Here is a 24288-nt window from a genome sequence, read left to right as displayed (position 1 = left end):
GGGTTTTTCTCTGTAGTGTGTGTGTGTGTGTGTATTTGCTGGAGTTATGAGTTCTGATGGCCCTGTTCTTAAGCCTGTTTGTCTGCCAGCTTTTGATGCACCTGCAGCGCCTCCCGGAGGGCAGCAGCTTGAACATTGTGGTTTCCAGGATGAGAACAGACGATGATTTTTTTTTTAAAAAATTTAAGATTATTTCTTGGGCAAGTGGTAAGCGCTCTACCACGTGTGTGTAAAATAGCACAAGCCGCCAACCAGTTGAATCACTGTAGATAAAAAAAAAAACTCAGCAGGATGTCATATTAGGATTGTCCACATGGCTAAAATCCCCTTCAGTAAAGTAAAGACTAAAGTTGGAATACTCCACATGTTTAATCCCGGTGTTGTTTAATTTGACTATGCTGGTCAAGATGATATAAAATGCTGTTTACATGAACATTTCTTATTCCAACTCCCGTCTCAAATTGGGTTCATATCGAAATATTGCAGTCCATGTAAATGTAGTCGAATCTAGAGAGAAGCCCTTACTCTGAAAGTTTCTCCTGTGGAAATATCGATGCATCCTGTCCCGCAGTCACAGCTCGTCCCTTTCTGTTCCAGGTTTCCCGCAGGCCGAACTTCAAGGAGCTGGCGCAGGACCACGCCCGCTGCCAGCGCTGGCTTCACAAGAAACGCATCAAGGCTTTTTACGCTCCGGTCATCTCCGACAGCCTGAGGCACGGAGCTCAGTTCCTCCTGCAGGTACAAAGACCCAGCCGGCCTCTACACTCCACCCCAAACATCAGCTGGAACAAAAACGCTGATCTGTACCTCCACTGATCGTCTGTCAGTGGGATAACTCGAAAACTAACCAGCAGATATGCATGAAACTGGGTGGGCAGATTGGCTTTGGACTGAGGAACGACTGATTTTAGTTTTGTCGGTGATCCAGACCTGATTCTCTATTTCAGCCACAACTATGACATGAAGTGAGATACTTGAGTAACTTAACTCCAAATGTTTGTGTGGACTAGAAATCAGTTTCACTTAAAAATGTCAGTGCCATGAAGGCTGTCTTTGGCTGCAGGCTGAAGAATGAGTCGGAGGGCTGTTCAGCTTGCTCAAGGGCACCTCAGCAATTAGTTGCAGCTAATCTGGGAGATAAACTCAGCGATGTTCAGTCACAAGCCGGCTTTCTCCTTTTAGTACTCCGCTATCAAAAGTAAATGTCAGTGATTCTCTGTTTGCCCCAAATGAATTCAGATTCTAACCAACCACCAGACTCTCCAGCAACCCAGATCTCTGCCTCTTCATAGCATCTTCACCACGGAGGAGTTAAATCCAGATTACCGCTGAGTCTACATACGTTTACATTTTCCTATTCAGACGTATAAACCCTGTTTCCACACCTGCAGTCTGTCTGCCAGGGCTTGATTTAGTGGAAAAGGTGACAGCTGATCCATCGCTGCTCGTATCACTGGGTTTGGTTTGTTTTCATGCTAAAAAATTCAAACGAACCAAAATGTATCGGCAAGAGCCTCATGGAGCCGTCACCTGATTGGTCAGACAGTGTTGCCTTCTGGATGTTTTTTGCCTCTCAGTTTATTGACCAATCACATTTGGTCAGTCCATTCTCCAACATGGACACAGAGCGTCATCAGCAGCTTTGGCGTTTCTTCATTATTGCAGGGCTCGTTTAGGCTAATTACCCAGAAGGCAATGTGTTTCCTTGTTGCTCCATGTCAACCCTTCATTCAGTTTGCGTGTTGAAGTGCCGTTGAGCAAGACGCTGAACCCCAAACCGCTCCTGATGGGCAGCTTGGCACCTCGCCAAACCTATCTGACTGCAGTAGAAGTAGAAGTACTGTTCCTCTGCTGGTATCTGACTGCAGTAGAAGTAGAAGTATTGCAGTAAAAATCTCCTGCAGTAAAAGTCCAAAGTGTCTCATGTCAAATGTCCTGGCAGTAAAAGTGACTGAGCTCCTTTTTCCAAACAGTAACTGTGTTAGCTGGGATCTTTTCCATGCAGTTAGAAAAGGAGGAGAGAACACACTGCACACTACATGCTTTTAAAGGGACATCATGCAAAATGTCTGAGGGTTGATTAAAGTGGGATCAGTCGTTGAGCCCATTCACTGATATTATTTCCCCTTTTTTCGCCCACACTTTTCATGGTGCAGCTTTTATTGTGAAATTTGGAAATGACAAAAACGTAGAACCAACAAAGTTGAAGCAGGTTCCTCTTCTCATCTTTGCTGACTAACATTTTATTGTGAAAGGTTCCACAGTTGGTCAGTGATCATTTGTTCTCTGTAATGGATCTGTAATGGTGACAAACTCAAATGCAAAAATCTACTTACATAAACGTAAAATTACTGACTTTAGAAAATACTTGCAAAAGTACGAGTACACCAAAAGCTACTTGATTACAGCAACATGAGTAAACATAATTAGTTAGGGTTATGGTTGCATTTACTTTAGTCAGCTGAAGAGCTCCAAGATTTTCTCATCTCTCATGCACTAATCTGTGTTTTCTGGCTGTATGCTGCACCTCTCTCATTAAAGAAGCAGCTACACGCTCTTGGATGACACTGCTGATGAGCGGTGGTGCAGCTAAAGTGTCTTCTGCTGAAAACTGCCTCAGCTGAGCTCTGGTTCACATTTCTGTTGTGCTGCTGCTCCTCCAGGCCACAGGGCTGGGCCGCCTGAAGCCCAACACGCTGGTGATGGGTTTCAAAAACAGCTGGAGCGACGGAGAGATGAGAGACGTGGAGATCTACATCAACACCATACAGTAAGGACTGGCCAAATAGCAAACTAGTAGCAACAGGATGATTTTTTTTTTGTCTTATGATAGGAGCCTCTTATTCCCCCGTTAGCAAGAGATCTGCAGGGGGCGCCGTCACTCGTGGTCCCTCTCAAGAGGAGAGGCTGACTGGACATTAAACTAACCTGATCCAGGGTCCACAGTCACCGCCCTGCCATGACAAAACAAAAAAACAACATCCTCTTTGGACATTTCTTACCTGGAACTGTCATCAGCAAGAGTCAATGATGCACAACCAAACACAATATTAATGTGGTCAAATTTAATATCTAACTTGAAAGATTTTTTATCTAAATAAGGACAATTTATGTATGTTTATTATTTGGTTGGTGAGTGAAAGGGTGGGACGGTAGGAGCGTAGATTAGGGGGGAAGGGGGAGTTGGTTTAACAAACAACCGTATCCGACAATTGTTTGTATTTGCAGTTTGTAATTGTTACATTTAAAAATAAATGATAAAAAAAAAAACATCATCCTCACAGTGTTAGCTGCTGGTCCGATGCAGAACTCAGCTCAGACTCAGGAGACCCAGAGCTTTTTTCTGCAGATCTGAACCTGCATCAGTGACATCAGGTTAAGTCTGCCAGAGCTACTAAAGTAAAAAAAAAATCAGGAAACACTCCAAGTTGAAGTTTAGAAATGAGTTCCGTCTCTCTGTGTTTGTGTTCCAGCGACGCCTTCGACCTGCAGTTCGGCGTGGTGATCCTCCGGCTGCAGGACGGACTGGACATCTCACACATCCAGGGACAAGGTACACCTGACACCTACACCTCATACACACATCTGTCTGCCGTGCATGTCTGTTTATCACTCCGTCTGTCTGTCTGTCTGTCTGTCCAGATGAGCTGCTGTCATCACAGGACAAACCAGCAGGGGGCGTTAAGGACGTGGTGGTTCATGTCAGCCTGGCTAAAGACTCTGACTCTGACTCCTGTCCCTCGAAAACCACCAGCAACCAGAGCAGCCCGCTCATCCTGAGAGGTGAGGGAGGAAGGAAAGACAGAAAGAAAGAAAGAAAGAAAGAAAGGAAAGGGTAAACAAAAAACGGATGGATAAAGAGACAAAGAAAAGAGAAAAAGGAAGAAAGAGACAGAAAGACAGAAATAAAAGACAGACAGAAAAAGACAAAGAAAGAAAGAAAGAAAGTAACAAAGTAACAATATAGAACAAAGCAAACTGACGAACACCTTTCTAATGCTGAAGGGAAAACATTGGAGTTTTGAGGGGAAAAAAAATCCCATTTATCTTATTTATACTTAGGAAGTTGATGTGAACATTTTCTGTCTGTCACTTGTCATATTCATTTTAAGTCTGAATCATAATTTTGTGGCAGTGCTGCTTTGGCAACAGGTTTATACAAAATGCCCCTCCAGTCATTTATCAAGCCCCTAAAAAACTCCTGTTAAACAATTTGACATATTTAGAAGTTTTTTTTTCCATAAAAACATCCCTTAGTGCCTTAAATGTAACTCTAAATCTTGTCCTCATTAAAATTCACAGATCTATGAATATGCAAACAGAATATGCCTGCTGGCACACCAGCTGGTAACCAGAGCTCTGTTCACACAACCAGGAGGTCCCGTCCTGCCACAGGCCTGGATATTGGGCCGTATTTGAAAATCAAACCATCAAAAAACTCTTCCTCTCAGCAAATCTCTTAGTTACTCTGGTATCGTTCATGTGAAGACGACATGTCGAGCTGCTCTTGTTGATCTTTTGAAAATTAAACACTGGAAAATAAAACAGTGACTCATTTAGTTCCACTAGTATTGTTGATGTGAAGCAGCCATTTCCTGTTTGTCTTGTTGAACTTTTCAAAATAAAACACTCAAGGACCGGTGGAGCTGCTGCTAATGATATGCAAAGCAGTGTCCCTTTAGCTGACGGCTGATTGGCTGTGGGATTTGTGGCCCGGGATCCGTCTGAATCTCACACACACACACACACACACACACACACACACGCACACACACACACACACACACACACACACACACACACACCTCCACCTTCAGTAGCTGAGTGTGAAAACACCTCTCTACTGACAGACTGGGAGCAGATACAGTCAGGGGAGTGAAGCTCACACACTTTAGAGACAGAAACAGTAGAAACATCTCTGAATGGAGTCAGACTATAATCTGTGATAATCTGTTATAATCAGCATGTTTATTTAAGGGGTTAGATTGTGGTGTGATTTACGTAACTGATGGTGAATGTGACTCCACCTCTATCCAAAGCATTAAAGTGTTGATGTAAACGCTGAGGGTGTGTGTCCTGCAGACACCAAGTCTCCTCTGAGTCTGACGGACCAGCGGCTGCTGGAGACCAGCCAGCAGTTCAAGAAGAGGCAAGGCAAAGGAACCATCGACGTCTGGTGGCTGTTTGATGACGGAGGTGAGCTCAGACTGAAGTCACTGTAGAGTTGAGTGTCATCGGCAAAGTCTCACACAGGAAACACTGTAGAGGAGAGAACAGATGTCCTGTGGCTGTCAGGTGATGGAGGTTTAAATCACGGTTAGCAACAAAAGCAAGGTGACTAAAAGGACAAATCCACTGTAAAACACTAAAGAGTTTAGGAAAAGAAATATTTATTGGTGATGTTTGTTGCACATCAAAGGTTAAATGTCACGTCTTGGTTTCCATTCCTCACGATCAAAGAGCGAGGCCTTCTGTCCCTTCAAAAAGGAAATAAATCAAACTACTCACTGGTTCAGTCACAGCACTGTTTCCTCTGCTCCAGGCCTGACTCTGCTGATCCCCTACCTGCTGACCAATAAGAAGAAGTGGGGCGACTGCAGGATCCGCGTCTTCATTGGTGGGAAAATCAACCGCATCGACCACGACCGCCGAGCGTGAGTTCGCAGTTCTCTGCCACTTGTTGTCATTTATGATAACAGAGGTACAAACTTCTGCTTTTGAATCATATCTGTTAACTGCCTCACATCTCTTCAGTATATTTGTATTGAAGCGTACTGTGTGTTGTGCTGTGTGCTGGCAGGATGGCCACTCTGCTGAGCCGCTTCAGGATCGACTTCTCTGACATCAACGTCCTGGGAGACATCAACACCAAACCCAAGAAACACAAGTACGAACCTGCAGAGACTCACTCGGTCCTCTGCACTTTGGTTTGCTTTCATTTCAGCGCAGTCCTGCTGGAAATAGATATGATTTACTTTCATTTTATTCAGTTTTAATTCAATCCAGTCCAGTTTGTTCCAGTCCGTACAAATCCACCTTAGTCCAGTCCAATTCAAATTAATTTGATTTGATTTGAATAAATTCATTTAAGTCTAGTCTTTTTCCCAGCAGCCATTTCAACATACTTCGATAAATTATTAAATGAATGGAGCATAACGTCAGTGTTTACCTTCTGGAAATGTCTGCTGTTTTCATTCCAAAATGAAATGGAAAAAAGTGACTTTTATTTAATTTTATTTGTTTTTTTATTGGTCAATCGCTGGTCTTTGTCGTTTCATCTATTTTTATTCAGTTGCTACCTTTTTAAGGGTTTTAGTTTTCATGTCGTTTTTTTTTTTTACTGGTCGGTTGCTGGCCTTAATTATTTTTATGTCACTTTTTTATTTATTTTTATTTATTCATTCATTTAATTTCTATTCCTACTTCTTAACGTTTTTTTAACTCACAGGTTTTATTTATGTTTGTTATAACTGCGTCCACTTGTGTCTAGTTTTATTTTGTACGCCGTCCACATAGTTTTCGTGGCAGCACCCTCTCTGTGAAGCACACTGTGCCTCCTCCCTTGCTTGCTTTTTACGAAATAATCGGTAGCTACATGATTGTTACTACAAATTATAATTATTTTTTATAGAACAGTGGTAAAGTTTCATCCTTGGCTGAGAACTGCTGACATGTTTTAAGCCATGACATGATCAACTGGACTGATGCATATGTAATTAAATATTCTTGTGAGTTAAGCTCTTTATTTAAAATAAAAATGTCCCGCAGCAGAGCGCCTGGTGATATTGCTGTCACATGAGGCTGGACGTGTGTGTGTGTGTGTGTGCTGTGTTGCAGTAAGCTGAGCTTCAAGGAGCTGATCGAGCCGTACCGGCTGAAGGAGGACGACATGGAGCAGGAGGCGGCTGAGCGGCTCAAGGCCCAGGAGCCGTGGAGGATCACCGACAATGAGCTGGAGCTCTACAAGGCCAAGGTGTGACCCGACCCCGCCGTGACGTCATCAGATCACTTGGCTAACCTCAACCCTGACCTAAAACACTGGTTCAGATATTCCCAGTCAAGTTGTTAAAAAACTGATGACATGCCACATGGCAACATGTTTTAGGACTATATGGAAATTATATCTGGATACAAAAGTGTGACAGTGTGTGTGGTGGGGCAGAAAAACGAATAATTATGGTATTTGCTACGTTTTATTTTGCAGAAACTTATGACGGCAAATTAGGGCCATTGTTGGGGGAAAATACATTATGAAGGGGGAGGGGGATAATATTCTGAGAAAAAACTCTGAATTTTCAAGGTTAAAGTCATACGTTTACAAGAAAAAAATAAAAATTTGAGAAGAAAAACTTAAATTCTGAGATTATTAGGGCTTACATTTTTCTTTTTCTTCCTGCAATGGTCCTGAGATGCCGTCGTACAAATGACACGGCTCGCCTGACCCTCACAAACCCTCCATCCAGATTAGATTATCTGCACTTCATTCATTCATTCATTCATATTCTAGCAAAGACAATGCTGGCAAGATTTGCAGCTTAGAAAGAAAACTGCTCAGTCTTTTGTGGACGTTTATCTGTCATTATGCTGTATCATGGTTGCAGGTTATTGCAGAATATCGTCCCGTTCCTGACACAAACACAAAAGAAGCTCAAGCAACACAGGAAAACAAAGTGCATGCTGGGGGTTTCTGAAATGCCTGCAGACGGTGGAGGTTTGATGTTTGTCGCTGTTTGCCTTTCAGACGAACCGTCAGATCCGGCTGAACGAGCTGCTGAAGGAGCACTCCAGCACCGCCAAGCTCATCGTCATGTAAGAGCCTCACTTTCACCTGAAACACACCGAGAGGGGGAGGAGGAGAGGGCAGAAAAAACAGGCGGTCAGGGCAGCAAGCCGGGACCGGGACACATATCCACAGCGGGGGTTTAAACCACAGCGAATAAAACATCTTTTTAAATCAATGAATAATATTTGAAACGGATTATCACCAGGGTTATTATCATCAATGAAAACAAACAAAATAGTGAAAACTAGGTTTGAAAAAACATTTATTAGCTGAAATAAAAATGAAAACGAGGCTTTATAAAAAAAAAAAAAAAGATGACTAACTGAAACTGTACTTTTTGTTTACAAAACGAAAATTAAATTACAACTTTTTTTTTTTTACATTTGTGTCTCTGTCAGTTTATTTGGTTGTTCATATGTCCTCAGTGATTTTTTTTTTTTAAATTGTTTGATGTTTCGTTGAATTTTTATTGCGCAATACTTTTTCTAACTTCTGAATCTCACCTCTGACAAAAAAGTCTAAAAACTAACACCGACACTAATAAAAACTAAACTAAAATTATGCATTTTCAAAAAATAAAAACTAAGCTAAACCACCAATAACAATTAGAAAAATACTTTATTGATCCGAAGGGAAATTCGGTGAGAACCATAAACCTGCTTTAAAAACAAATTAAAAATAAATTGAATTTAAAAACAAAAAGTCAAATCGAGATAAAAATAAAAACGAATGAAAAGGCACAAAAAAAAATCTCACCGGATGTCAGTCTCCCAGCCCAAAAACACAAGGCATTATGGGTAGAAGGAGACGAAATGAGGTGCCTGAATCAACAGGCTGCTGCTGAGTCATGTGACTTTGGTTTGCAGGCCCTGGTCGTCCTGTGATTGGTCAGTTTGAAGCTCCACGAGCCAATCACAGAAATGCCACCAAGTCACATGTTTCACAAAATTCATTTTCAATTCAGTTTTTCCCTTTTTGTGTGTGTGTGTGTGTGTGTGTGTGTGTGTGCATGTGTGTGTGTGTGTGTGTGCATGTGTGTGTGTGTGTGTGCAGGAGCATGCCGTTGGCCAGGAAGGGCACGGTGTCTAGCGCCCTCTACATGTGCTGGCTGGAAACGCTGTCCAAGGATCTGCCTCCTGTGCTGCTGGTCCGAGGAAACCACCAGAGCGTCCTCACCTTCTACTCCTAACACACACACACACACACACACACACGCACACACACACACACACATGCACACACGCACACACACAAGCATGAATGTAAAAATGCTCACAAGTACACGCACGTTTACATACCCTCTAAATTACACACACACACACACACACACACACACACACACACACACTTGAGACCGCATGCACATGCCTGTACGCCACACACACTTCCCATGGTGTGTGTGTGTGTGTGTGTGTGTGTTTCCATGTGTACATATGACCGTGTCACACATAACTGCAGCTGTACAGAGCGAGAACAGAAACTCACTTCTAACTCTTTCTGCTGCAGATCGGATTCTTACGGCTCTTCTTCTTTTAGAAAATAATAATAATAGAATAAAATAAAACCAGAATCAGAAATAGTTTATTGATCCCTGAGGGGGAAACGGGTTCCGTGTTGTACAGAACATGTTTTGGCACTTCCATGTGTCAGCGCTTTGACCCTCGAACACATGAGAACATCTGAGGCTCCCATTTCGCCTACAAGGTGAACGGCCAATCACAGCCCGGCTCTTTGTCAGATCTCCGGCCAATCAGAGTTTGTTTTTCTCTGCTACACACTATGCCATAAAAAATAATAATAAATAAAATAAAAAGCAGGATCAGGTGGTTGCTCCTTATGAGAGAAGATCTCAGCCACGAAGAGTGAAGATCAGATGTTCTGTCGTTCTGCTCCTGAACGTCTCTCCAGGTGTTTTCTGTCCCCGTCCAGCCACCGTACACAGCAAACTGAGCGGCCTGATTTTAGTTGAATTTAAATGGGACCGACTCTTCTGCTCAGTCAGGAGCTGCTGGTGTAAAGGGGCAGTGCGCAAAATTTCCAAGAGTTAATTTAGTGACGCAGGTAGAAGATCCTGCATTTATCGGCAGATTTTATTTACGTGCACATCATTTTTCTATCCTAATTTAATTTAATTTAATGCAACCCTTCAGACTGCACGTGTAAAGATCATTTATCAGTGAGAACCTTCAAATTAAGAGCTCATTAGACTTTTTCCCAGCTGTCCAGCGGGTCGCCCATGTCGACCCGCTGACATATTTTCATTCACTCAGTTTAATTTTCCCGTCTGCTCTGAAGTGTTTGGTGTAAATTCAAAATGAAATCTCTTTTTTTCTCCTCTATGCTGCAGCTGTCGTCGTGTCTTCCTCTGTATTTGTAATCAGGTTGTGATTTGGGGCGTCTGCCAGGAATATTATTAATATTTCAGACAAAACGTGAAGCCACATTTGGTGTTTCCTGTACTGTAGATTAAATAATCTAGCACTGAGTCTGAAAATCTCTGGCGTCTGTGTGACATAATCTGTCTCCGCTGTTTCAAACAACACACATGTTTTCTTTAAATGAGTGATTTTGTTGAAAAGTTGAACTGAATTCAACAAAATGATGAAATAAACGAGCCTGTCTCCTTCACTGGCTTTTAAAGAACAGCGGAAATTTAAAACTCAGTACTGGATTATCATATGTTTTGCTTAGAAAATGGATATTTTGAATAAAATAGTTCCCTTATATTGAGGTGTAACAAATCACTTCCTGATTATAATGCATGTTTTTGTGGTTTAAGTTTATTCTGTTTTTATTAATGTATTAATAGACCAAATCAACATTTAGATGGCTGTTTTTTCTTCTGTGATTATTCAGTAACAGGTTGTATTTTATGGCTCATGTGTTCATGTGACTGTTATGTATGTGTATATATATTTTCTGTTTCTCACTAATGGCACAGCAACAGGGTTTCCTGGTGGAGGTTGCAGGGGTGTGTTGGTTTGTGATTTTTTGACTGTAGCGACGTGTTCATGGTTGTTTTGTTTTGTACATTTTCATATTAAATCACTAACACACCAGGTTTGAGCCAAGCGGCTGTGAGTCTGTCTGTGCAGCTTTTTACTTTCAAAATAAAGTGCAGAGACAAACCTGCATGTTTTAATCTGCTGCTGGGGAACGCACACCTCCTGCACACAGAGTGTTTTTGTTTTTGTTGTTTCATACTGTAGTTCTGCTTTATGATGAGCAGCTGAATCATAAACAGCATCCCGTCATTATTGGGATGTTTCTCGTATTTTTACCACTGAAATCTCAGAGAATATCCAAGGACTTTCTCATGTAAATTCAAGGCCGTAACGCCCATATACACTGAGAGGTACAAGTTCCCCCCAACGTTCAGGCACTCCAAAAATGCCCCCCCCCCCCCCCCCCCCCCCCCCACCCCAAATATTGCTGGAATATATTAGCAATTCAATGTTCAGGATATCCCCCGCCCCCCCAATGCTGAAATGGTGGTTTTGGCCCTGTGTAAATTTACAACTTTAATCTGGGAAACTGTGAGTTTTTCTCTGAATGTTACCCCCCTCCTCGGCCTGAAGACACCGCCGGACATCAGCCCAGTGAAGACTGAAAAAATACAGAAATAAATGAAAAATAAATACAGAAATAAATGCATACAGAAATAAATCAACATCTGAAAGCTACAAAAAACATGGATTAGCATCAGATGGATTATTAATCCAACTCTGACCAGTTGAGGTGGATGTGTTTGTATTTTGAGTGTGTGTGTGTGTGTGTGTGTGTGTGTGTGTGTGTGTGTGTGTGTGTGTGTGTGTGTGTGTGTGTGTGTGTGTGTGTGCAGATCAGAGCGTGGTGAAGGAGTGCGTGCAGTGAACGCTCGGGACGTCACGTGGTCTGTGAGCGCTGAGCTGCGTTCAGGAGCACTAACGACGGCAGCCTGGAAGGACAATCTGCTGCCAAGCGCGACATGCTGCGTTCAGGTGCTGCTTGGAAAATGCTATTTTCCTTTATTTTATATATCCCAGTGTAAATTTGTGCTTAGTGAAGCCATAAAGCTGCACATTGTAGCTTTAAGAGTCAGATGTGGTAAAGTACGAGCTTGTGAGGAGCACCTGAAGGCAGCGTGGCTGCTCTTGAACGCAGCTCTGCCTCCTTTACGCAACACAGAGGAGCCTCTTCCCGGACGGAGGAGCAGCGGCTTCACTGTCACACAAGGTCAGAGCCTCCCTTCATATAATCACCTCATTAATTAATTTCACTCGTTAATTAACTCCGGATCCCTCCGCCGGGCGCGTGACCTCCGGTGCGGCCGGTCCACACCTGGAGAGGCTCACCTGGTCACCGAGTGGCCACAGAGATCAGCCTGACTGCACGGCTGCTGTCTTCACTGAACACAACACAACAGAATAGAATAGAATAGAACAGAACAGAATAGAATAGAACAGAGTAGAAAGCCTTTGACAGACAAGCTCACATCCAGTAAACATGGGAACTGAAACAGAAACTTTAGGAAGAATGAACTTAAAAACAAAGTTATTGCTCTTTAAAATAAAACTCTGTGTTGTATTTACACGTTAAAGAGACTCAGTGGTTTATTTTCCTCTCAGTAAAAGAACTGCAGCAGGCTAATATAAGAATACAGCCCATAATAAGCAAATAGCCTGTAGCCACCTGCACATACAACAGAGATTATACTACTATAATAATCCATAATGTGTAATTTGAAGTATAATTTCCATGTGGCAGAGACCTGGCTCAACCTTATGGAATACACTTAATATAATTCCTAAATATTCTTAAATATATAATTCAGCTTATAAGTGAGGCACCATGTCATGATATTATCACGATACTGAAGTCACGATACGATTATATCGTCATTTGAAACATAACTGTTGCCATAACATGCATTGTGATTTTTTTTTAACCTTTTTTCAACTGCAAATTATTGTTTTGTCTCCAGAGGAAAACTGTCTGACCAGATAAAACTGATACTAAGCAGCATGTACACAATAGACAGAAGAGCAATCAATTATAAATTTAATGATCAATTGTTTTAGTAATTTATTTTAATTAACAGTGCCAACCAAGTTTACTGTAGTTTCGCATTTTTCAGTGGTTGTTGTTTTTTTTTTTTTTTTGCTTTTTGCTTTGACTTTTTCGATTTCAGTCGAGTTTGAATGTGTCTTTAAAGCAGGTTTGCTACTTTCGTTTATTAGTTTCAGTGTTCTTTGCAGTTTTTTTAACTTTTACTTTACTTTTTTCTTTTTCTTTTGAACATGAACAAATAAATAAACATAGAACAAAATAAAGACATGAACAAAAAAGTAAACAGAAAAAGCAAACAATGACCAAAGAGCCAAATAAATTTGTCATTTGTATGTTCAAAAGGGAGCGGGAGGAAGTCTAGAAACTTGTCTAGTCCCCCTTCACCTTACACTATTCATCAATAATTAACCCACTTCCAAATAATAATAATGATAATAATGATAATAATAATCACAACATAAACAAAACAAACCAAATACTAATAATATAATAAAAAATAAAAATAATCAAGAGAAGAAAGAAAAAATAAATACATAAACATGAAAACACTGGAAAACACTCGCAACACTTCTGTATGAAATAAACTGACAACAATGAAAACTAAAGACATTTTCTCTGTAATTTCAGTTGATTCTAGTTAGTTTTGTAAACACACAACAGTTCAAGTTAGATATCTTTTTGCAAAGCCTCATTTGTATTTTTATTTAAAGTTGGTTCTTCTTTTCTCCATTCATATCTTTATAAATTTAATACTCTGTCACTTTGTCCTCTGATCACCTCCCATGAGACCTCGGCTTTATTTTTCACACTTCATACATTAAATAATAAATTGGAGAAATAATGACCAGATGATTGTAACTAACCCTCGGCCGTGTTGTTCTCCAGGCAGCGGCGATGAGCAGCGTGCAGGAGCAGCTGTTGGACAGGTTTTTGGACGCGGCGGCCGGCGGCGAGCTGAGCCAGCTGTCCGCCCTGCTGTCCCGCTCGCTGGCCCTCCTCAACCAGGCCGGACGCAACGGCTGGACGGCCCTGATGCTCGCCGCTCGCAACGGACACTTCCACGTAGCCGAGGCTCTGCTGTCTCAGGGGTAGGAGACGCCTCGCCGGGACCCGAGCCTCGGCAAACTGAGCCTTTACATTCTTGAGTCCGAGCTGGTGATGTCTGGGTTAGGGTTAGTTTGGTGCCAGTTTTCATTAGGATGTAGGCGATTCTGCTGGCATACCAAAAAATAAATATGTGACTTTGTGTTACTTGATTTTAAAGCGAGAGAAGATACTGGTCTCACATGAAGCTATATGACCTGAGGAATCCATCCATTACCACGTCATGCTGGGTCATCGCCTACATATGGGACGAAATATGCTCAAAATTTAGGCTAAATTTTAGGCGAGGGAAAAACTGGCATTTCTAGCGGGTCCCTGGACCTCTGACCTCCAGCTGTCTGAATGAATATGGGTTCTCTGGGCAGCCACGGCTTTCCCCTTTGCAGACATGCCCACCTTATGCCAAGTCTTCACAAATGCTGTACTTTACATACCGCTTTAAATTGATAAAAAAAAAACAAAAAAAATACAAAATACAAAATAAACAAGAACAAACAAAACAGCTTCGACCACAGCACGGCATTACTCACAGTTGAGATATAGATTGATCTTTTTGACGGATCATCCTTAGAAAACTAATCCTAACGACGCGCATCTGACTAAATTTCCCCTTTTCTACTCAGCCTGAAGTTTAGCTCCTATTATTCCACTTGAAGCCAAACTGGTTAGAGGTTCAGTCCAGTTACAACATGGTGGGACTGCACACGGCCAGTTTCCTCAACATAACTCTGGCTGTCTTCGCGAAGCCAAGTGTTTTTTTTTTTTTTTTTTTTTGTTATCAGGATGCTGAGCCTGAAAAACAGCATTTAGACTTAGACTTTTTTAAACTAAAATTCCTCCTCTGTTGTGAGCTCCGGGTGTGTGTGTGTGTGTGTTATCAAAGAAAATGTTTGGTGGCTGAAGTGTTTGTAGAAAAAGAGGAAAGACTTAAAGCCCTGAAACACAAAGCAAACTCCGAGGGACAGTGTGTGTAATCAGCGAGACACAGGCTGCTGTGACTGCTTAAAACACACACACACACACACTCCTCCAAACTGAAAAGGCTGCAGCCCTTCAAACAAAACTCTTTTTGTAGGCGAGAAACAAATGACAAACTAAACTGAATCACTTCCTGTAAAGAAAATAAGGTGAAGAAGAAGGTAAGAAAATAGCTTTAAGGGTCTCTGAGCTGAGAAACCGAGCAGCGTCAGCAGGTGAGGAGTTAGGAAGGCCGACCGGTCGGCTCAGTGCTTCCTGTTTTAAAGGGGAAAGGGGCGGAGCTTCAACAGAACAATGAGCACTCGGTTAATTAGCTGTGTAAAACCAAACCTGAATGTCAAGTGTAGGAAGGTGATGCAGTCCTGCATGCTGATGATGAATTTTCTTCCCCAGACTACCAGAGCAAAACACAGAAAATAACGCTGTCCAAACACTCACAGGTTGTAAAGCATCTTGAGTAATCAGTGGAAAAGTAGAAAAAGGAAAAATAAATATCAATAAGATATATAAAAGATGATGATAAAACAAAGGGAGATGTATATAGAATAAAATAATAACGTAAAGGAAGCGTGACAGTTAAACCAATGTTGAATAAATACGTTTTTAATTGTTTTAAAAATGTTCATACATTTAACATTTGGACTGTGACTGATGATTATTTCCATGGTCAATTACAAATCTCATGGGAAGCTGTCCGAGCTCTGTGTGTCCTCAGATGGCTTCCTTAGTCTGAGCAGCAGCCAAAACAAAAAACAAAGATGTCATTTTATAAAGATATGAAAAAGTAAGAGAGTCCTAGCATAGATCTTAGACGCTGGAATCCGCAAAGGTTTGGCGTTTAATTGATAAATGACTTAACTGTTTTGTTGATTATTTAAATTCCAATCGATTGGACATCCAGTCGATGTCTTGATACGTGAAAGGTGACAGTTATCGTCTCCGTCTTCTCTCTGTTTCTTCCAGCTGTGACAAGTTCTTGGTGAACAGCTCGTCCCAGACCGCCTACGACATCGCCAAGTTCTGGGGCCACAGACACATCGCCAACCTGTTGGCCCGGACCGACGACGGCTGCCAGCGCCTCCTGCCGACGCCCGACCTCATCCCGCAGGAGAACTACTTCAGCAGAGAGACTCTGGACCGAGCGAGCGAGAAGAGGAGCGACGCCGCCTGGCTGGAGGCCAAACAGAGCAGCCCGGACTCCGTCTTCCTTCTCTTCTCCAACCTCAGCCCCATGCTCAGCTCGCTGCCCCAAGCCAGCTCAGAGGTGTGTGAACGTGGACGTGTGATTTTCTTTAAAGCTGACTATTTTCATGGCTCTTCAAAAGATGATTGATGATGAAAAGTTTCATCATTGGGAGTTTCTTGCTAGTGTTTAAGCCAGTGTCTCCCAACCACCGGGAGTGAAGCTGTATCCACCTTTAACCTAACAGGGCAGTCAGACCTGTGTTTTTATCTGTTTGAGGCGGCCAAAAATGGGCCGTGGCTGAATGTGGGTGGACAGTAACAGTAAATTTAAAAATTCTTTTCTGTTACCGCCACAAAGGAGTTAGGGTTGGGGTTCTGTGATCGTCTGTCTGTCAGCAGGATAACTCAAAAACTTGTGAACGGATTTGCACCTAACTTGGTGAACTGGCTGGTCATGGGGTCGGGAAGATGTGACAAACTTTTCAGGGTTTCATGGATCAAGGCAGCACTGACCAACTTTCCACACAAACTGACTGACAGGGACGTGTCCTGTGACAACAGTGCTGCCAAAAAGACAGATACTGAGTGACTTGTTGTTGTTGTTATGTACCATTTGCACCGGTCTGCAGGGTAACTGCTAACCATGCAGCTTCTGTCCTCTAAAGAATTTTTATAATCAGTCAAAGTTCAGTCGAACTAAACTGGTAGGTGGGACACAATGAGAATTATTGCTTTGTTTATCTTAGATTTTCTCACAGATGTCACACCATCCTGCCTCTGTTGGCTGAACGCAGCTGCCTCAGGCCAAATGTCCATTCAGTTTGTTGAAGCTGAAGTTGCTTTTCAGGCTAGACATCAACCTGCTACGCCACCAGCAGTGAATGAATGTTTTCATCCATTGCAGGGTTTTGAATGGGAGTGAATTAGAAGCAAAGCTCATGAAGAGCTGGTCTGGATGCTGCATTAGTTTAGTCCAGCTGACTTTGAAATCGGGTCCAAAAGGGGTTGAGACCAAGTTAAGACCGAGGCTAGGGCAAATTAAATCCCATTCAAGATGAAGACTAAAGTCATCAGCAAACAGTGACAATGTTGCTCAAAAGCTGCAGCCAAATTTACAGCAGCTGCCAGCAGTTTCTGGTCATAAAAATTAACCCTCCTGTTATGTTCACATTTTTGAACATCTTTATGTTTGGGGTCAATTTGACCCTAAACATAATAGGTGGGTTAAAAGAACAGCAAAGGATTTTGAAGCTGCTGTTGGTGTGTATGCATTGTTTCTCCACTGATGAGTAAATGGGTTCATTTCCCACAATAAAATGCAATATCTTAGACACATTGATCAGATTTGATTTAACTTGAGAAAATACCCAGAGAGTAAACTCAACTCTGTTTCCGATCTGACCTCCAACAGGTTGAAGCCAAGCTGTGTCGCTTCAAATATGAGACGGTTAAAGATTTACTGCAGAAACCGGGGACTGTGCTCATCTTCCTTGGGGTGGAGAAGAGGAAAAAGCCATCCTCGTCCTCCTCCTCTCAGACAGAGGAGAGGACTGGGGAGCCTCCTGCTTGGTTTGCCATCAACACAGACGAAGATTCGGCTGATCTTCTTAAACTCTGCAAAGAAACAAGCAGATTCTTCCCCCAGAGACTCAACAGAGATCTGTTGAAACTCAGCGAGGACGAGGCCGGTGAGGCAGCCTGCCGTCTGTTTTTATTTGGGATATCTTTCATGCAGATTTGAATTTTATTGGTTGAGCTAAACCTTAGTGCCAGGGAACCAAGGTAAGTTAAGTACGGGTTAAAGCAGGAAATGTAATACTAAAACTCCAATCTGCATCTTTCTTTGTCTCATTTTCCTTCTTCCATGCTTAGATAAAAAATTTTCTGTTTACCTCTCTGTATTTTCCTTTTTCTCCATTGCACAATCTGTGTCTTACCCCCTCAATGATATTTAAAATAAAGCCATTTTCCTGTGGAGATTCCTATATTTTAAAGCAACCTAAATCTGTTATGATTTTCTCCAGCATAACAGAACCAAACTGAATTCCACTGGACCATAGACCAAAATTTGATATCAGGCAGTCATAGTTTTGATCACTTTTTAAATGTAGAACTGATCAATACTACACCAGCTATCTATGGAAAGCCTTTAAAGGGGAATTCCACCCATTTCCGTTAGAACATTTGCATTTCTCTCGGGAATACAGTGTTTAAAGGTAAAAAGTTAAAATCATTTCCACAGGCAAACTGCAAGGCAGGCTGGTTCTGGTCTGTGTAATGCATTCTCAGTGGAAGATGTAAAACCTGAACCTGGTGATTTGAAAGTGAGCTGAGAGCTGTTCTTACTACAGTTTTTTTTCTGATTTGCTTATGCACTTTATTTGAACCTAGAGGCTATGTTTTTCAAAACTCAACACACTAAGCACAAAACCTGACACCAAACCAGCAGAACATTACACATCTCTTACACAAGCAAATAGTTCTTGAAAATCTCTTCAGATTCTTTCTTCTCTTCTTCTTCACCTCCTCCTCTTCCTCTCTGTTGGCCTCCATTGTTGTCTGAACCAAATGTTCACCAGTGGCTCAGTCTCTGATTTGTGAGTCAACTCATCTAAAAGTCTTTTCTTCTGGGTTAATGTGAAAAGACAACTGGTAAACTAGTGCAGCGATGTAGAGACTGGTGTTTACAGTTTTGCAAAAAGTGTGCTATAAACTTGCAAACCGAATGTAAAGCAGAGAACGTGCATTCTGTTTGACACTCTAAGTAAATGCATCGGCTGCATGTGTTAATGGCTTCAGAGACACAGCTTCAAAAATCACTGTTTAAAAATTAGTGTTTAAGCATTCAGAAAAAAACTGTAATAAATAAATATTTTTACCCTGTAAAGAATAAAACTCAGGGTCTGAAAAGGGTCTGAACTCATCTCTCTGTCTGTCTCGTGGACATGTTAACTAAAGTCTTTGGTCCTTTGGTCTGACTCCCAGATGTGATGATATGGAGCTGTTTTTGCCTGTGTGCAGGTATCGTGGCCCAGGCCCGGGCGGTCTTGTCCTGGCACAGCCGCTACAGCTTCTGCTCGACGTGCGGCAGCGCCACCAAACCGGAGGAGGGAGGACACAAGAGGAGCTGCCTGAACGCCGACTGCCGGAGCCTGCAAGGCGTCCACAACACCTGCTACCCGCGAGTCGGTGAGAGAGACAGAATGCTCCTCACTTCAGTTTCACTTCTCTCTGCTCGGTCAAACTTGTCTCAGGCCTGGGACGTCCCGGTAGCTCACCTGGTAGAATGCATACCGCATATCAAGAATGAGTCCTGGTCGCAGCGTCCTGGGTTCTAATCTGACCTCAGGCCCTTTGCTGCATGTCGTCCCCTGTCTCTCCCCTGCCTTTCCTGTCTTTCTCTACTGTGACGGTCAAATAAAGCAGAAATGCCAAAAAGAAATAGTCTTTCAAAAAAAAGGTTTGATGTATGTAGACTGTGTGATGATCACATCAGCTGAATCTTATTGGCTACGACCGAAGTCAATATACAAGAAAATGTCATCGGCGTACGTGATTCCACCGCGCCGCTGTAGTGGCAAACAAAGGAAGCCAAGCAAGTGGCAGTAATGTGTTAAAAGGAATAATTTTAAAATACAAACAAACAGAGCAAAGCATGTTAATTTTGGCATTTATGAAGTAGTAATCTACAAACATTTGGTTTGTTTAGCTGATAAGCAACTAAAGCCCTCAGTTTGTTATCGAATTGTAATTATTTGTGTTTAGGTGACTTCACAAGCACCAGTTTAGCAGATCCTAAGAACAAACTTCCGTAGTTCTCCTCACTCATGAACTGCATGTAAACGTTAAGTCTGTTTAACATCATTTTAGCATTTTTTTTTTTAAATAACATGACCTTCTGCATGTGTGTGTGTGTGTGTGTGTGTGTGTGTGTGCGCACGCGCAGACCCGGTGGTCATCATGCTGGTGATCCATCCTGATGGAAACCAGTGTTTACTGGGAAGGAAGAAGATCTTCCCAGTCGGCATGTTCTCCTGTCTGGCTGGATTCATAGAACCTGGTAACACACACATACACACACACATACACCCCTCTCTCTCTCATTCTGTCTGTCTGTCTCTCTCTCACACACACAACACACACACACACCTCTCTGTCTGTCTGTCTGTCAGGGGAGACGATCGAGGAGGCGGTGCGGCGGGAGGTGCAGGAGGAGAGCGGCGTGTCGGTCGGCCCGGTGCAGTACGTCTCCTGTCAGCCTTGGCCGATGCCGTCCAGCCTCATGATTGGCTGCCTGGCCGTCGCCGTGTCGACCGACATCAAAGTGGACCAGAACGAGATCGAGGAGGCTCGCTGGTTCCCACGGCAACAGGTCAGCATGCCACTCAACTCATTATGAACAGCTGGAAAAGCATGAAGATGATAATTATAATTAACTGTAATTATTGTGATTGTGTGGCAGGTGATTGATTCTGTGTTCAGAAGAGCCAACGTTACCTTCACGCTGCCTCCCAGACAGGCCATCGCCTACCAGCTGGTCAGGCACTGGATCGGCATGACCTCCAACCTGTGACCTGTGACCTTTGACCTCGAAACTTCCACTCCCACACACCCACACACACACACACAGACAGCCTCCAGCCGGTCAGAGGGGCCAGCGTGGAGAAAAGGCCAGCGTGAATCCGGACTCAGGGTGGTTTTTAACGGCGAGGCTGCTGCCGGGCGGATTATTCCGGCGCCTCTGAGCTTCGCAGAACACGGTGCTCTGATTTGGGTCGTGTCTGCTGTTCAAATCCTACAGAACAGAGCAGTGCTGCATCACTGGTGAACCGGACAACTGAGTCGTATATTTTCTGACCAATCACAGGAGGATCTTTGGACTGTACTGGGATTCAGATTTGACACCAATTTTTAGGATAATAAAAATATGAATAATAATGGTAATAATATATATGATCTCTCATGACACTTTGTAGCGATTTGTTCCCAAACAGAGTTACCTCTTTGCAACCTGTGTGCCTGTAAGACTGATCATATCTCAGCAGCATGGGAGCGACTTCCTACGCTCATATGGCGTAAAACTCTTAGAACTGAACAATACTGCATCAAAGTTTGCCTAATTAAATAACACAATATTAAATAAATCACCCAAAATGAAAAACTATCACTGTAGAAAAAAGTTCAGTAATAGATTTAGCATTTTAATATTGGTGATGAATCTCTCTTGTATTTTGCATCTTGTATCTTTTTTGTCTTGTCTTCCATAGTGAACAAACGCAGATTTAAACTACAAACACACACATCTGACACCCTCAGGAAAGGCAGAGGGAAACTGGAGATAAAGTGTGCTTTATTAAACTCACATTTATGTTTTTTATTGAATTATTTAATTCAATAAAAAATGTATAATTATTATTTATCGTATTACGGCATAGGCTCATTATTTTAGGAATAATGCATGGCTCATATTCACACTCACAAAAACAAAAACAATGAAGGAAGAGGTGGTGGTTTGAACGGCTTTCAAAAAAGAACGGAGCCGAAAGAGCCGGTTCCCGTCAAAGAGCCGAAATTCCCATCAGGAAACAGTGACCTGGGAATTTGCCATTTTTTCTCCCACTCCCACAACATTGACCGAATCAACAAAGGATACAAGGATACAAGGAAGTTTATTTGTCATTATACAACAGGTTGTATAGTGAAATTAAAATGTGGTTCCCTCTTGGTTGATTAATTGATTGATTAGTCAAAGAAAGACAACACTGTGCAAACTGAAACAACACCGGGTTCAGAGAGGAACCCATTTCTCTGAACGTCCTCAGACTTCCTGATGTCACCAGCAAGGAAACAACATGCAACTGGAAATTATGCATTAATTTGTCATATGAAACACTAAATGGACTGATTTCATCTTGTTTGTGTGTCCCTTGAGTGCAGGAACAGTTCAACCAAAATGCAACAAAAGTGGATTTTCCCCACATTCCTCTGGTGCCGTCTCTCCATCAGATAGACCCGTGTGATCTGGCGAGGTTTCCGCTCTGAGTTTCTTCTTCTTTTGTTGAGCTTAAAAACCATCAAAAATTTGAAATGTCTAAAAGCTCACACATGTATGAGGTGGAAAGCACACAGAGAAGATCACGGCAAACTGGAAACCTCACCAAATCACACAGAAACAATCAGGACGGATAGACGGCAACAGGGTGAGTGAGAAAATATCTTCTTTTTTTTTGATTTTTGGTGAACTCTTCCTTTTAGGAAAGCCCTTTGTTAATTAACACCATGACATTGAGAAATATGATTGTGACCTCTTTGAATCTTCAAATCCAGTCGTTGACGAGGGAACCCGATTGGTGGATTGACCCTAAAAATCCTCCAGGGTCAAACTAAGGTGATGAAACCACATCTGAGTGTTTGAGAAAAAAAATTACATGTTGAAATCAATGACTGACATGATTTTACACATGATTTTATTGTGTCATGAGAAAGCGCACTTATTAAAAGTCCTTCATCCTGCACGTCTTCAGAAACTGTCCCGTGCGTCTGTTGCTTCATGTGTTTGCATCATAAGGTTCATGATGATGCCGAGGTCGGGTTGTGTGAGAAACATGAAGTGTCTCTGTCCAGCCGAGTGTAGAGCGAGGTGAAAACACAGCCGGAGTCCGTTCCTGCTTCGGTCCAGTGGCAGAAATCCCAGAAATCCCAGGAGTGCACGCCTTCAGTAACGACTAACCTGCTGCCCGAGTCATTTTTAGTTGGCAGTTTAATTGGCAGTTGGCTTCATGTCTTATTGTCATTATGTTTGATCATGAAAATGTAAGGTAGATCAGGTGTTACATTAGATATTACCACTAGCACCCATTTTTTTGAACCCTTCATTAATATAAGCAAGGGACCAGGAGCGACTCTTGCACCCGAGCCTGTCATCACCCGTTTCCGCCACTGCCTCGGTGTGTTTGTCCAGGTGAGAACGATGTCATCTGAACCTGAAAATGTCTGTCAACCAACCAGCCACAGGAAACCAACCCAAAACGCAGGGCATTCTGGGTAGAAGGAGACAAAATGAAGGCTGTGTTCGGAATTGCGCACTAACGTCCTGCCGACTTCACACTTCACAGCAGAATGCATTTTGCACCGACCAGCACAAAACTGTGACTCTAAACCAGGCGCTGAAAGCCGTGGTGCTTTTTGTTCTATGAATGAATGAATGAATGAATGATTTATTTACGTGTCCTGCTACAAATGTGGCCCATCCTACAAAGGAATTATAAGACACCAAATAAAAATATATCAACATCCATAACAAAACAAAAAACACTCTAACACTCTAAATGTCACTTTAATACATTTTTTAAAAAAACTCAAAGCAGCCATGTAGAGTATTAATATGTGATCAGTTTATCCAAGTAACACCTGTTTGGAAATTTACTCCAATGTTTTCAGAAAAGCCAAGAAACTCTCAAGCGAGCCACGGTACAAAATAAGCACACTTCCTGTTGTTTGTAAAATAAAATCGTTGTGCTTTTTTGCTTTGAAGGCTTTGTCTTTTCCAGCAACTTCCAGCGAACTGTGCATTCTGGGAAGTTGAGTATAACCAGTGAGCTCACGTTGTCCACACTAAAACTCTTGAAACTCTAGTTTACATCCGGACGTTTCTCACGTACACAAAATCCCCAAAAATATGCAGCAGGAATGTGCCGCATACTCAGTTCGATGTCGTTCTTCGTATGCATATCACGTCAGCAGGCGATTCCCGGCACAGCCAAGGTGCGGCCTGATGCTCATACTCAGGTGTTTCCTCGTGCTCTGAATACCACAGAAGAAGAGACAGACAAGTCCATCATGGCAGAGGAAGTCACAGGAAGTCTAAAGTCTCTGACCAAAACTCCGTCCAATCAACAAGCTGCTCTTGAGTCCTGGCTAGCTTTTGATTGGTCAGTGTTGACATGACAGCTAACCTACCAGCCCTTTTTGACGACCGAAGGGAAACCTAGAATTTTCCATGAGCTGGAACCCATCACAACCTGCACAGGTGTGGGATTTGTCTCTATGAAGTGCATCATAAACGCACCTTTAAACACACTTTTTCATTTCTAATTCCGCTCTTATTTGCGGAAGAGTCCTGGATTCACTGATCAAGACTGAAACACGGAAACTATTTTGTGTTTTTGTTAGTATGTTAGCAAAGATGA

The 24288-nt window shown here is 42.4% G+C and overlaps 2 protein-coding genes across 2 annotated transcripts in view; both read left to right on the top strand.

Moving 5' to 3' along the window:
- LOC115365212 (solute carrier family 12 member 2) overlaps positions 1-9676 on the top strand; it is a 31456-nt gene extending 21780 nt beyond the window's left edge. Inside the window, exons 17-26 of the mRNA XM_030060090.1 lie at positions 598-738; positions 2664-2770; positions 3474-3553; positions 3643-3783; positions 5083-5196; positions 5543-5654; positions 5801-5887; positions 6838-6973; positions 7742-7809; positions 8837-9676. Coding sequence (XP_029915950.1) covers positions 598-738; positions 2664-2770; positions 3474-3553; positions 3643-3783; positions 5083-5196; positions 5543-5654; positions 5801-5887; positions 6838-6973; positions 7742-7809; positions 8837-8972 — 1122 coding nt within the window. The 3' untranslated portion in view covers positions 8973-9676. The remainder of the gene's footprint in view (positions 1-597; positions 739-2663; positions 2771-3473; positions 3554-3642; positions 3784-5082; positions 5197-5542; positions 5655-5800; positions 5888-6837; positions 6974-7741; positions 7810-8836) is intronic.
- Positions 9677-11905: 2229 nt separating this feature from the next.
- On the top strand, positions 11906-22622 carry nudt12 (nudix (nucleoside diphosphate linked moiety X)-type motif 12). Its single transcript, XM_030060091.1, has 8 exons — positions 11906-11998; positions 13718-13920; positions 15878-16178; positions 17511-17787; positions 19121-19288; positions 20046-20159; positions 20272-20471; positions 20562-22622. The coding sequence occupies exons 2-8, from the start codon at positions 13727-13729 to the stop codon at positions 20670-20672; spliced, it is 1365 nt and encodes a 454-aa protein (XP_029915951.1). The 5' UTR covers positions 11906-11998; positions 13718-13726; the 3' UTR covers positions 20673-22622.
- Positions 22623-24288: the final 1666 nt, after the last annotated feature.

The sequence above is a fragment of the Myripristis murdjan genome, chromosome 9, assembly GCF_902150065.1.
Source record: "Myripristis murdjan chromosome 9, fMyrMur1.1, whole genome shotgun sequence".
Lineage (NCBI taxonomy): Eukaryota > Metazoa > Chordata > Actinopteri > Holocentriformes > Holocentridae > Myripristis > Myripristis murdjan.
This window is presented reverse-complemented; position numbering and strand designations above follow the sequence as displayed.

What these genes read in the sequence shown, in the direction of transcription:
- nudt12 (XM_030060091.1), top strand. Translation starts at nt 13,727, where the DNA reads ATGAGCAGCGTGCAGGAGCAGCTGTTGGACAGGTTTTTGGACGCGGCG. An exon ending in ACTCAGCGAGGACGAGGCCG is followed by an intron (nt 17,788 to 19,120) that starts GTGAGGCAGCCT and finishes GCCTGTGTGCAG; the next exon opens with GTATCGTGGCCCAGGCCCGG. An exon ending in GCTGGTTCCCACGGCAACAG is followed by an intron (nt 20,472 to 20,561) that starts GTCAGCATGCCA and finishes ATTGTGTGGCAG; the next exon opens with GTGATTGATTCTGTGTTCAG.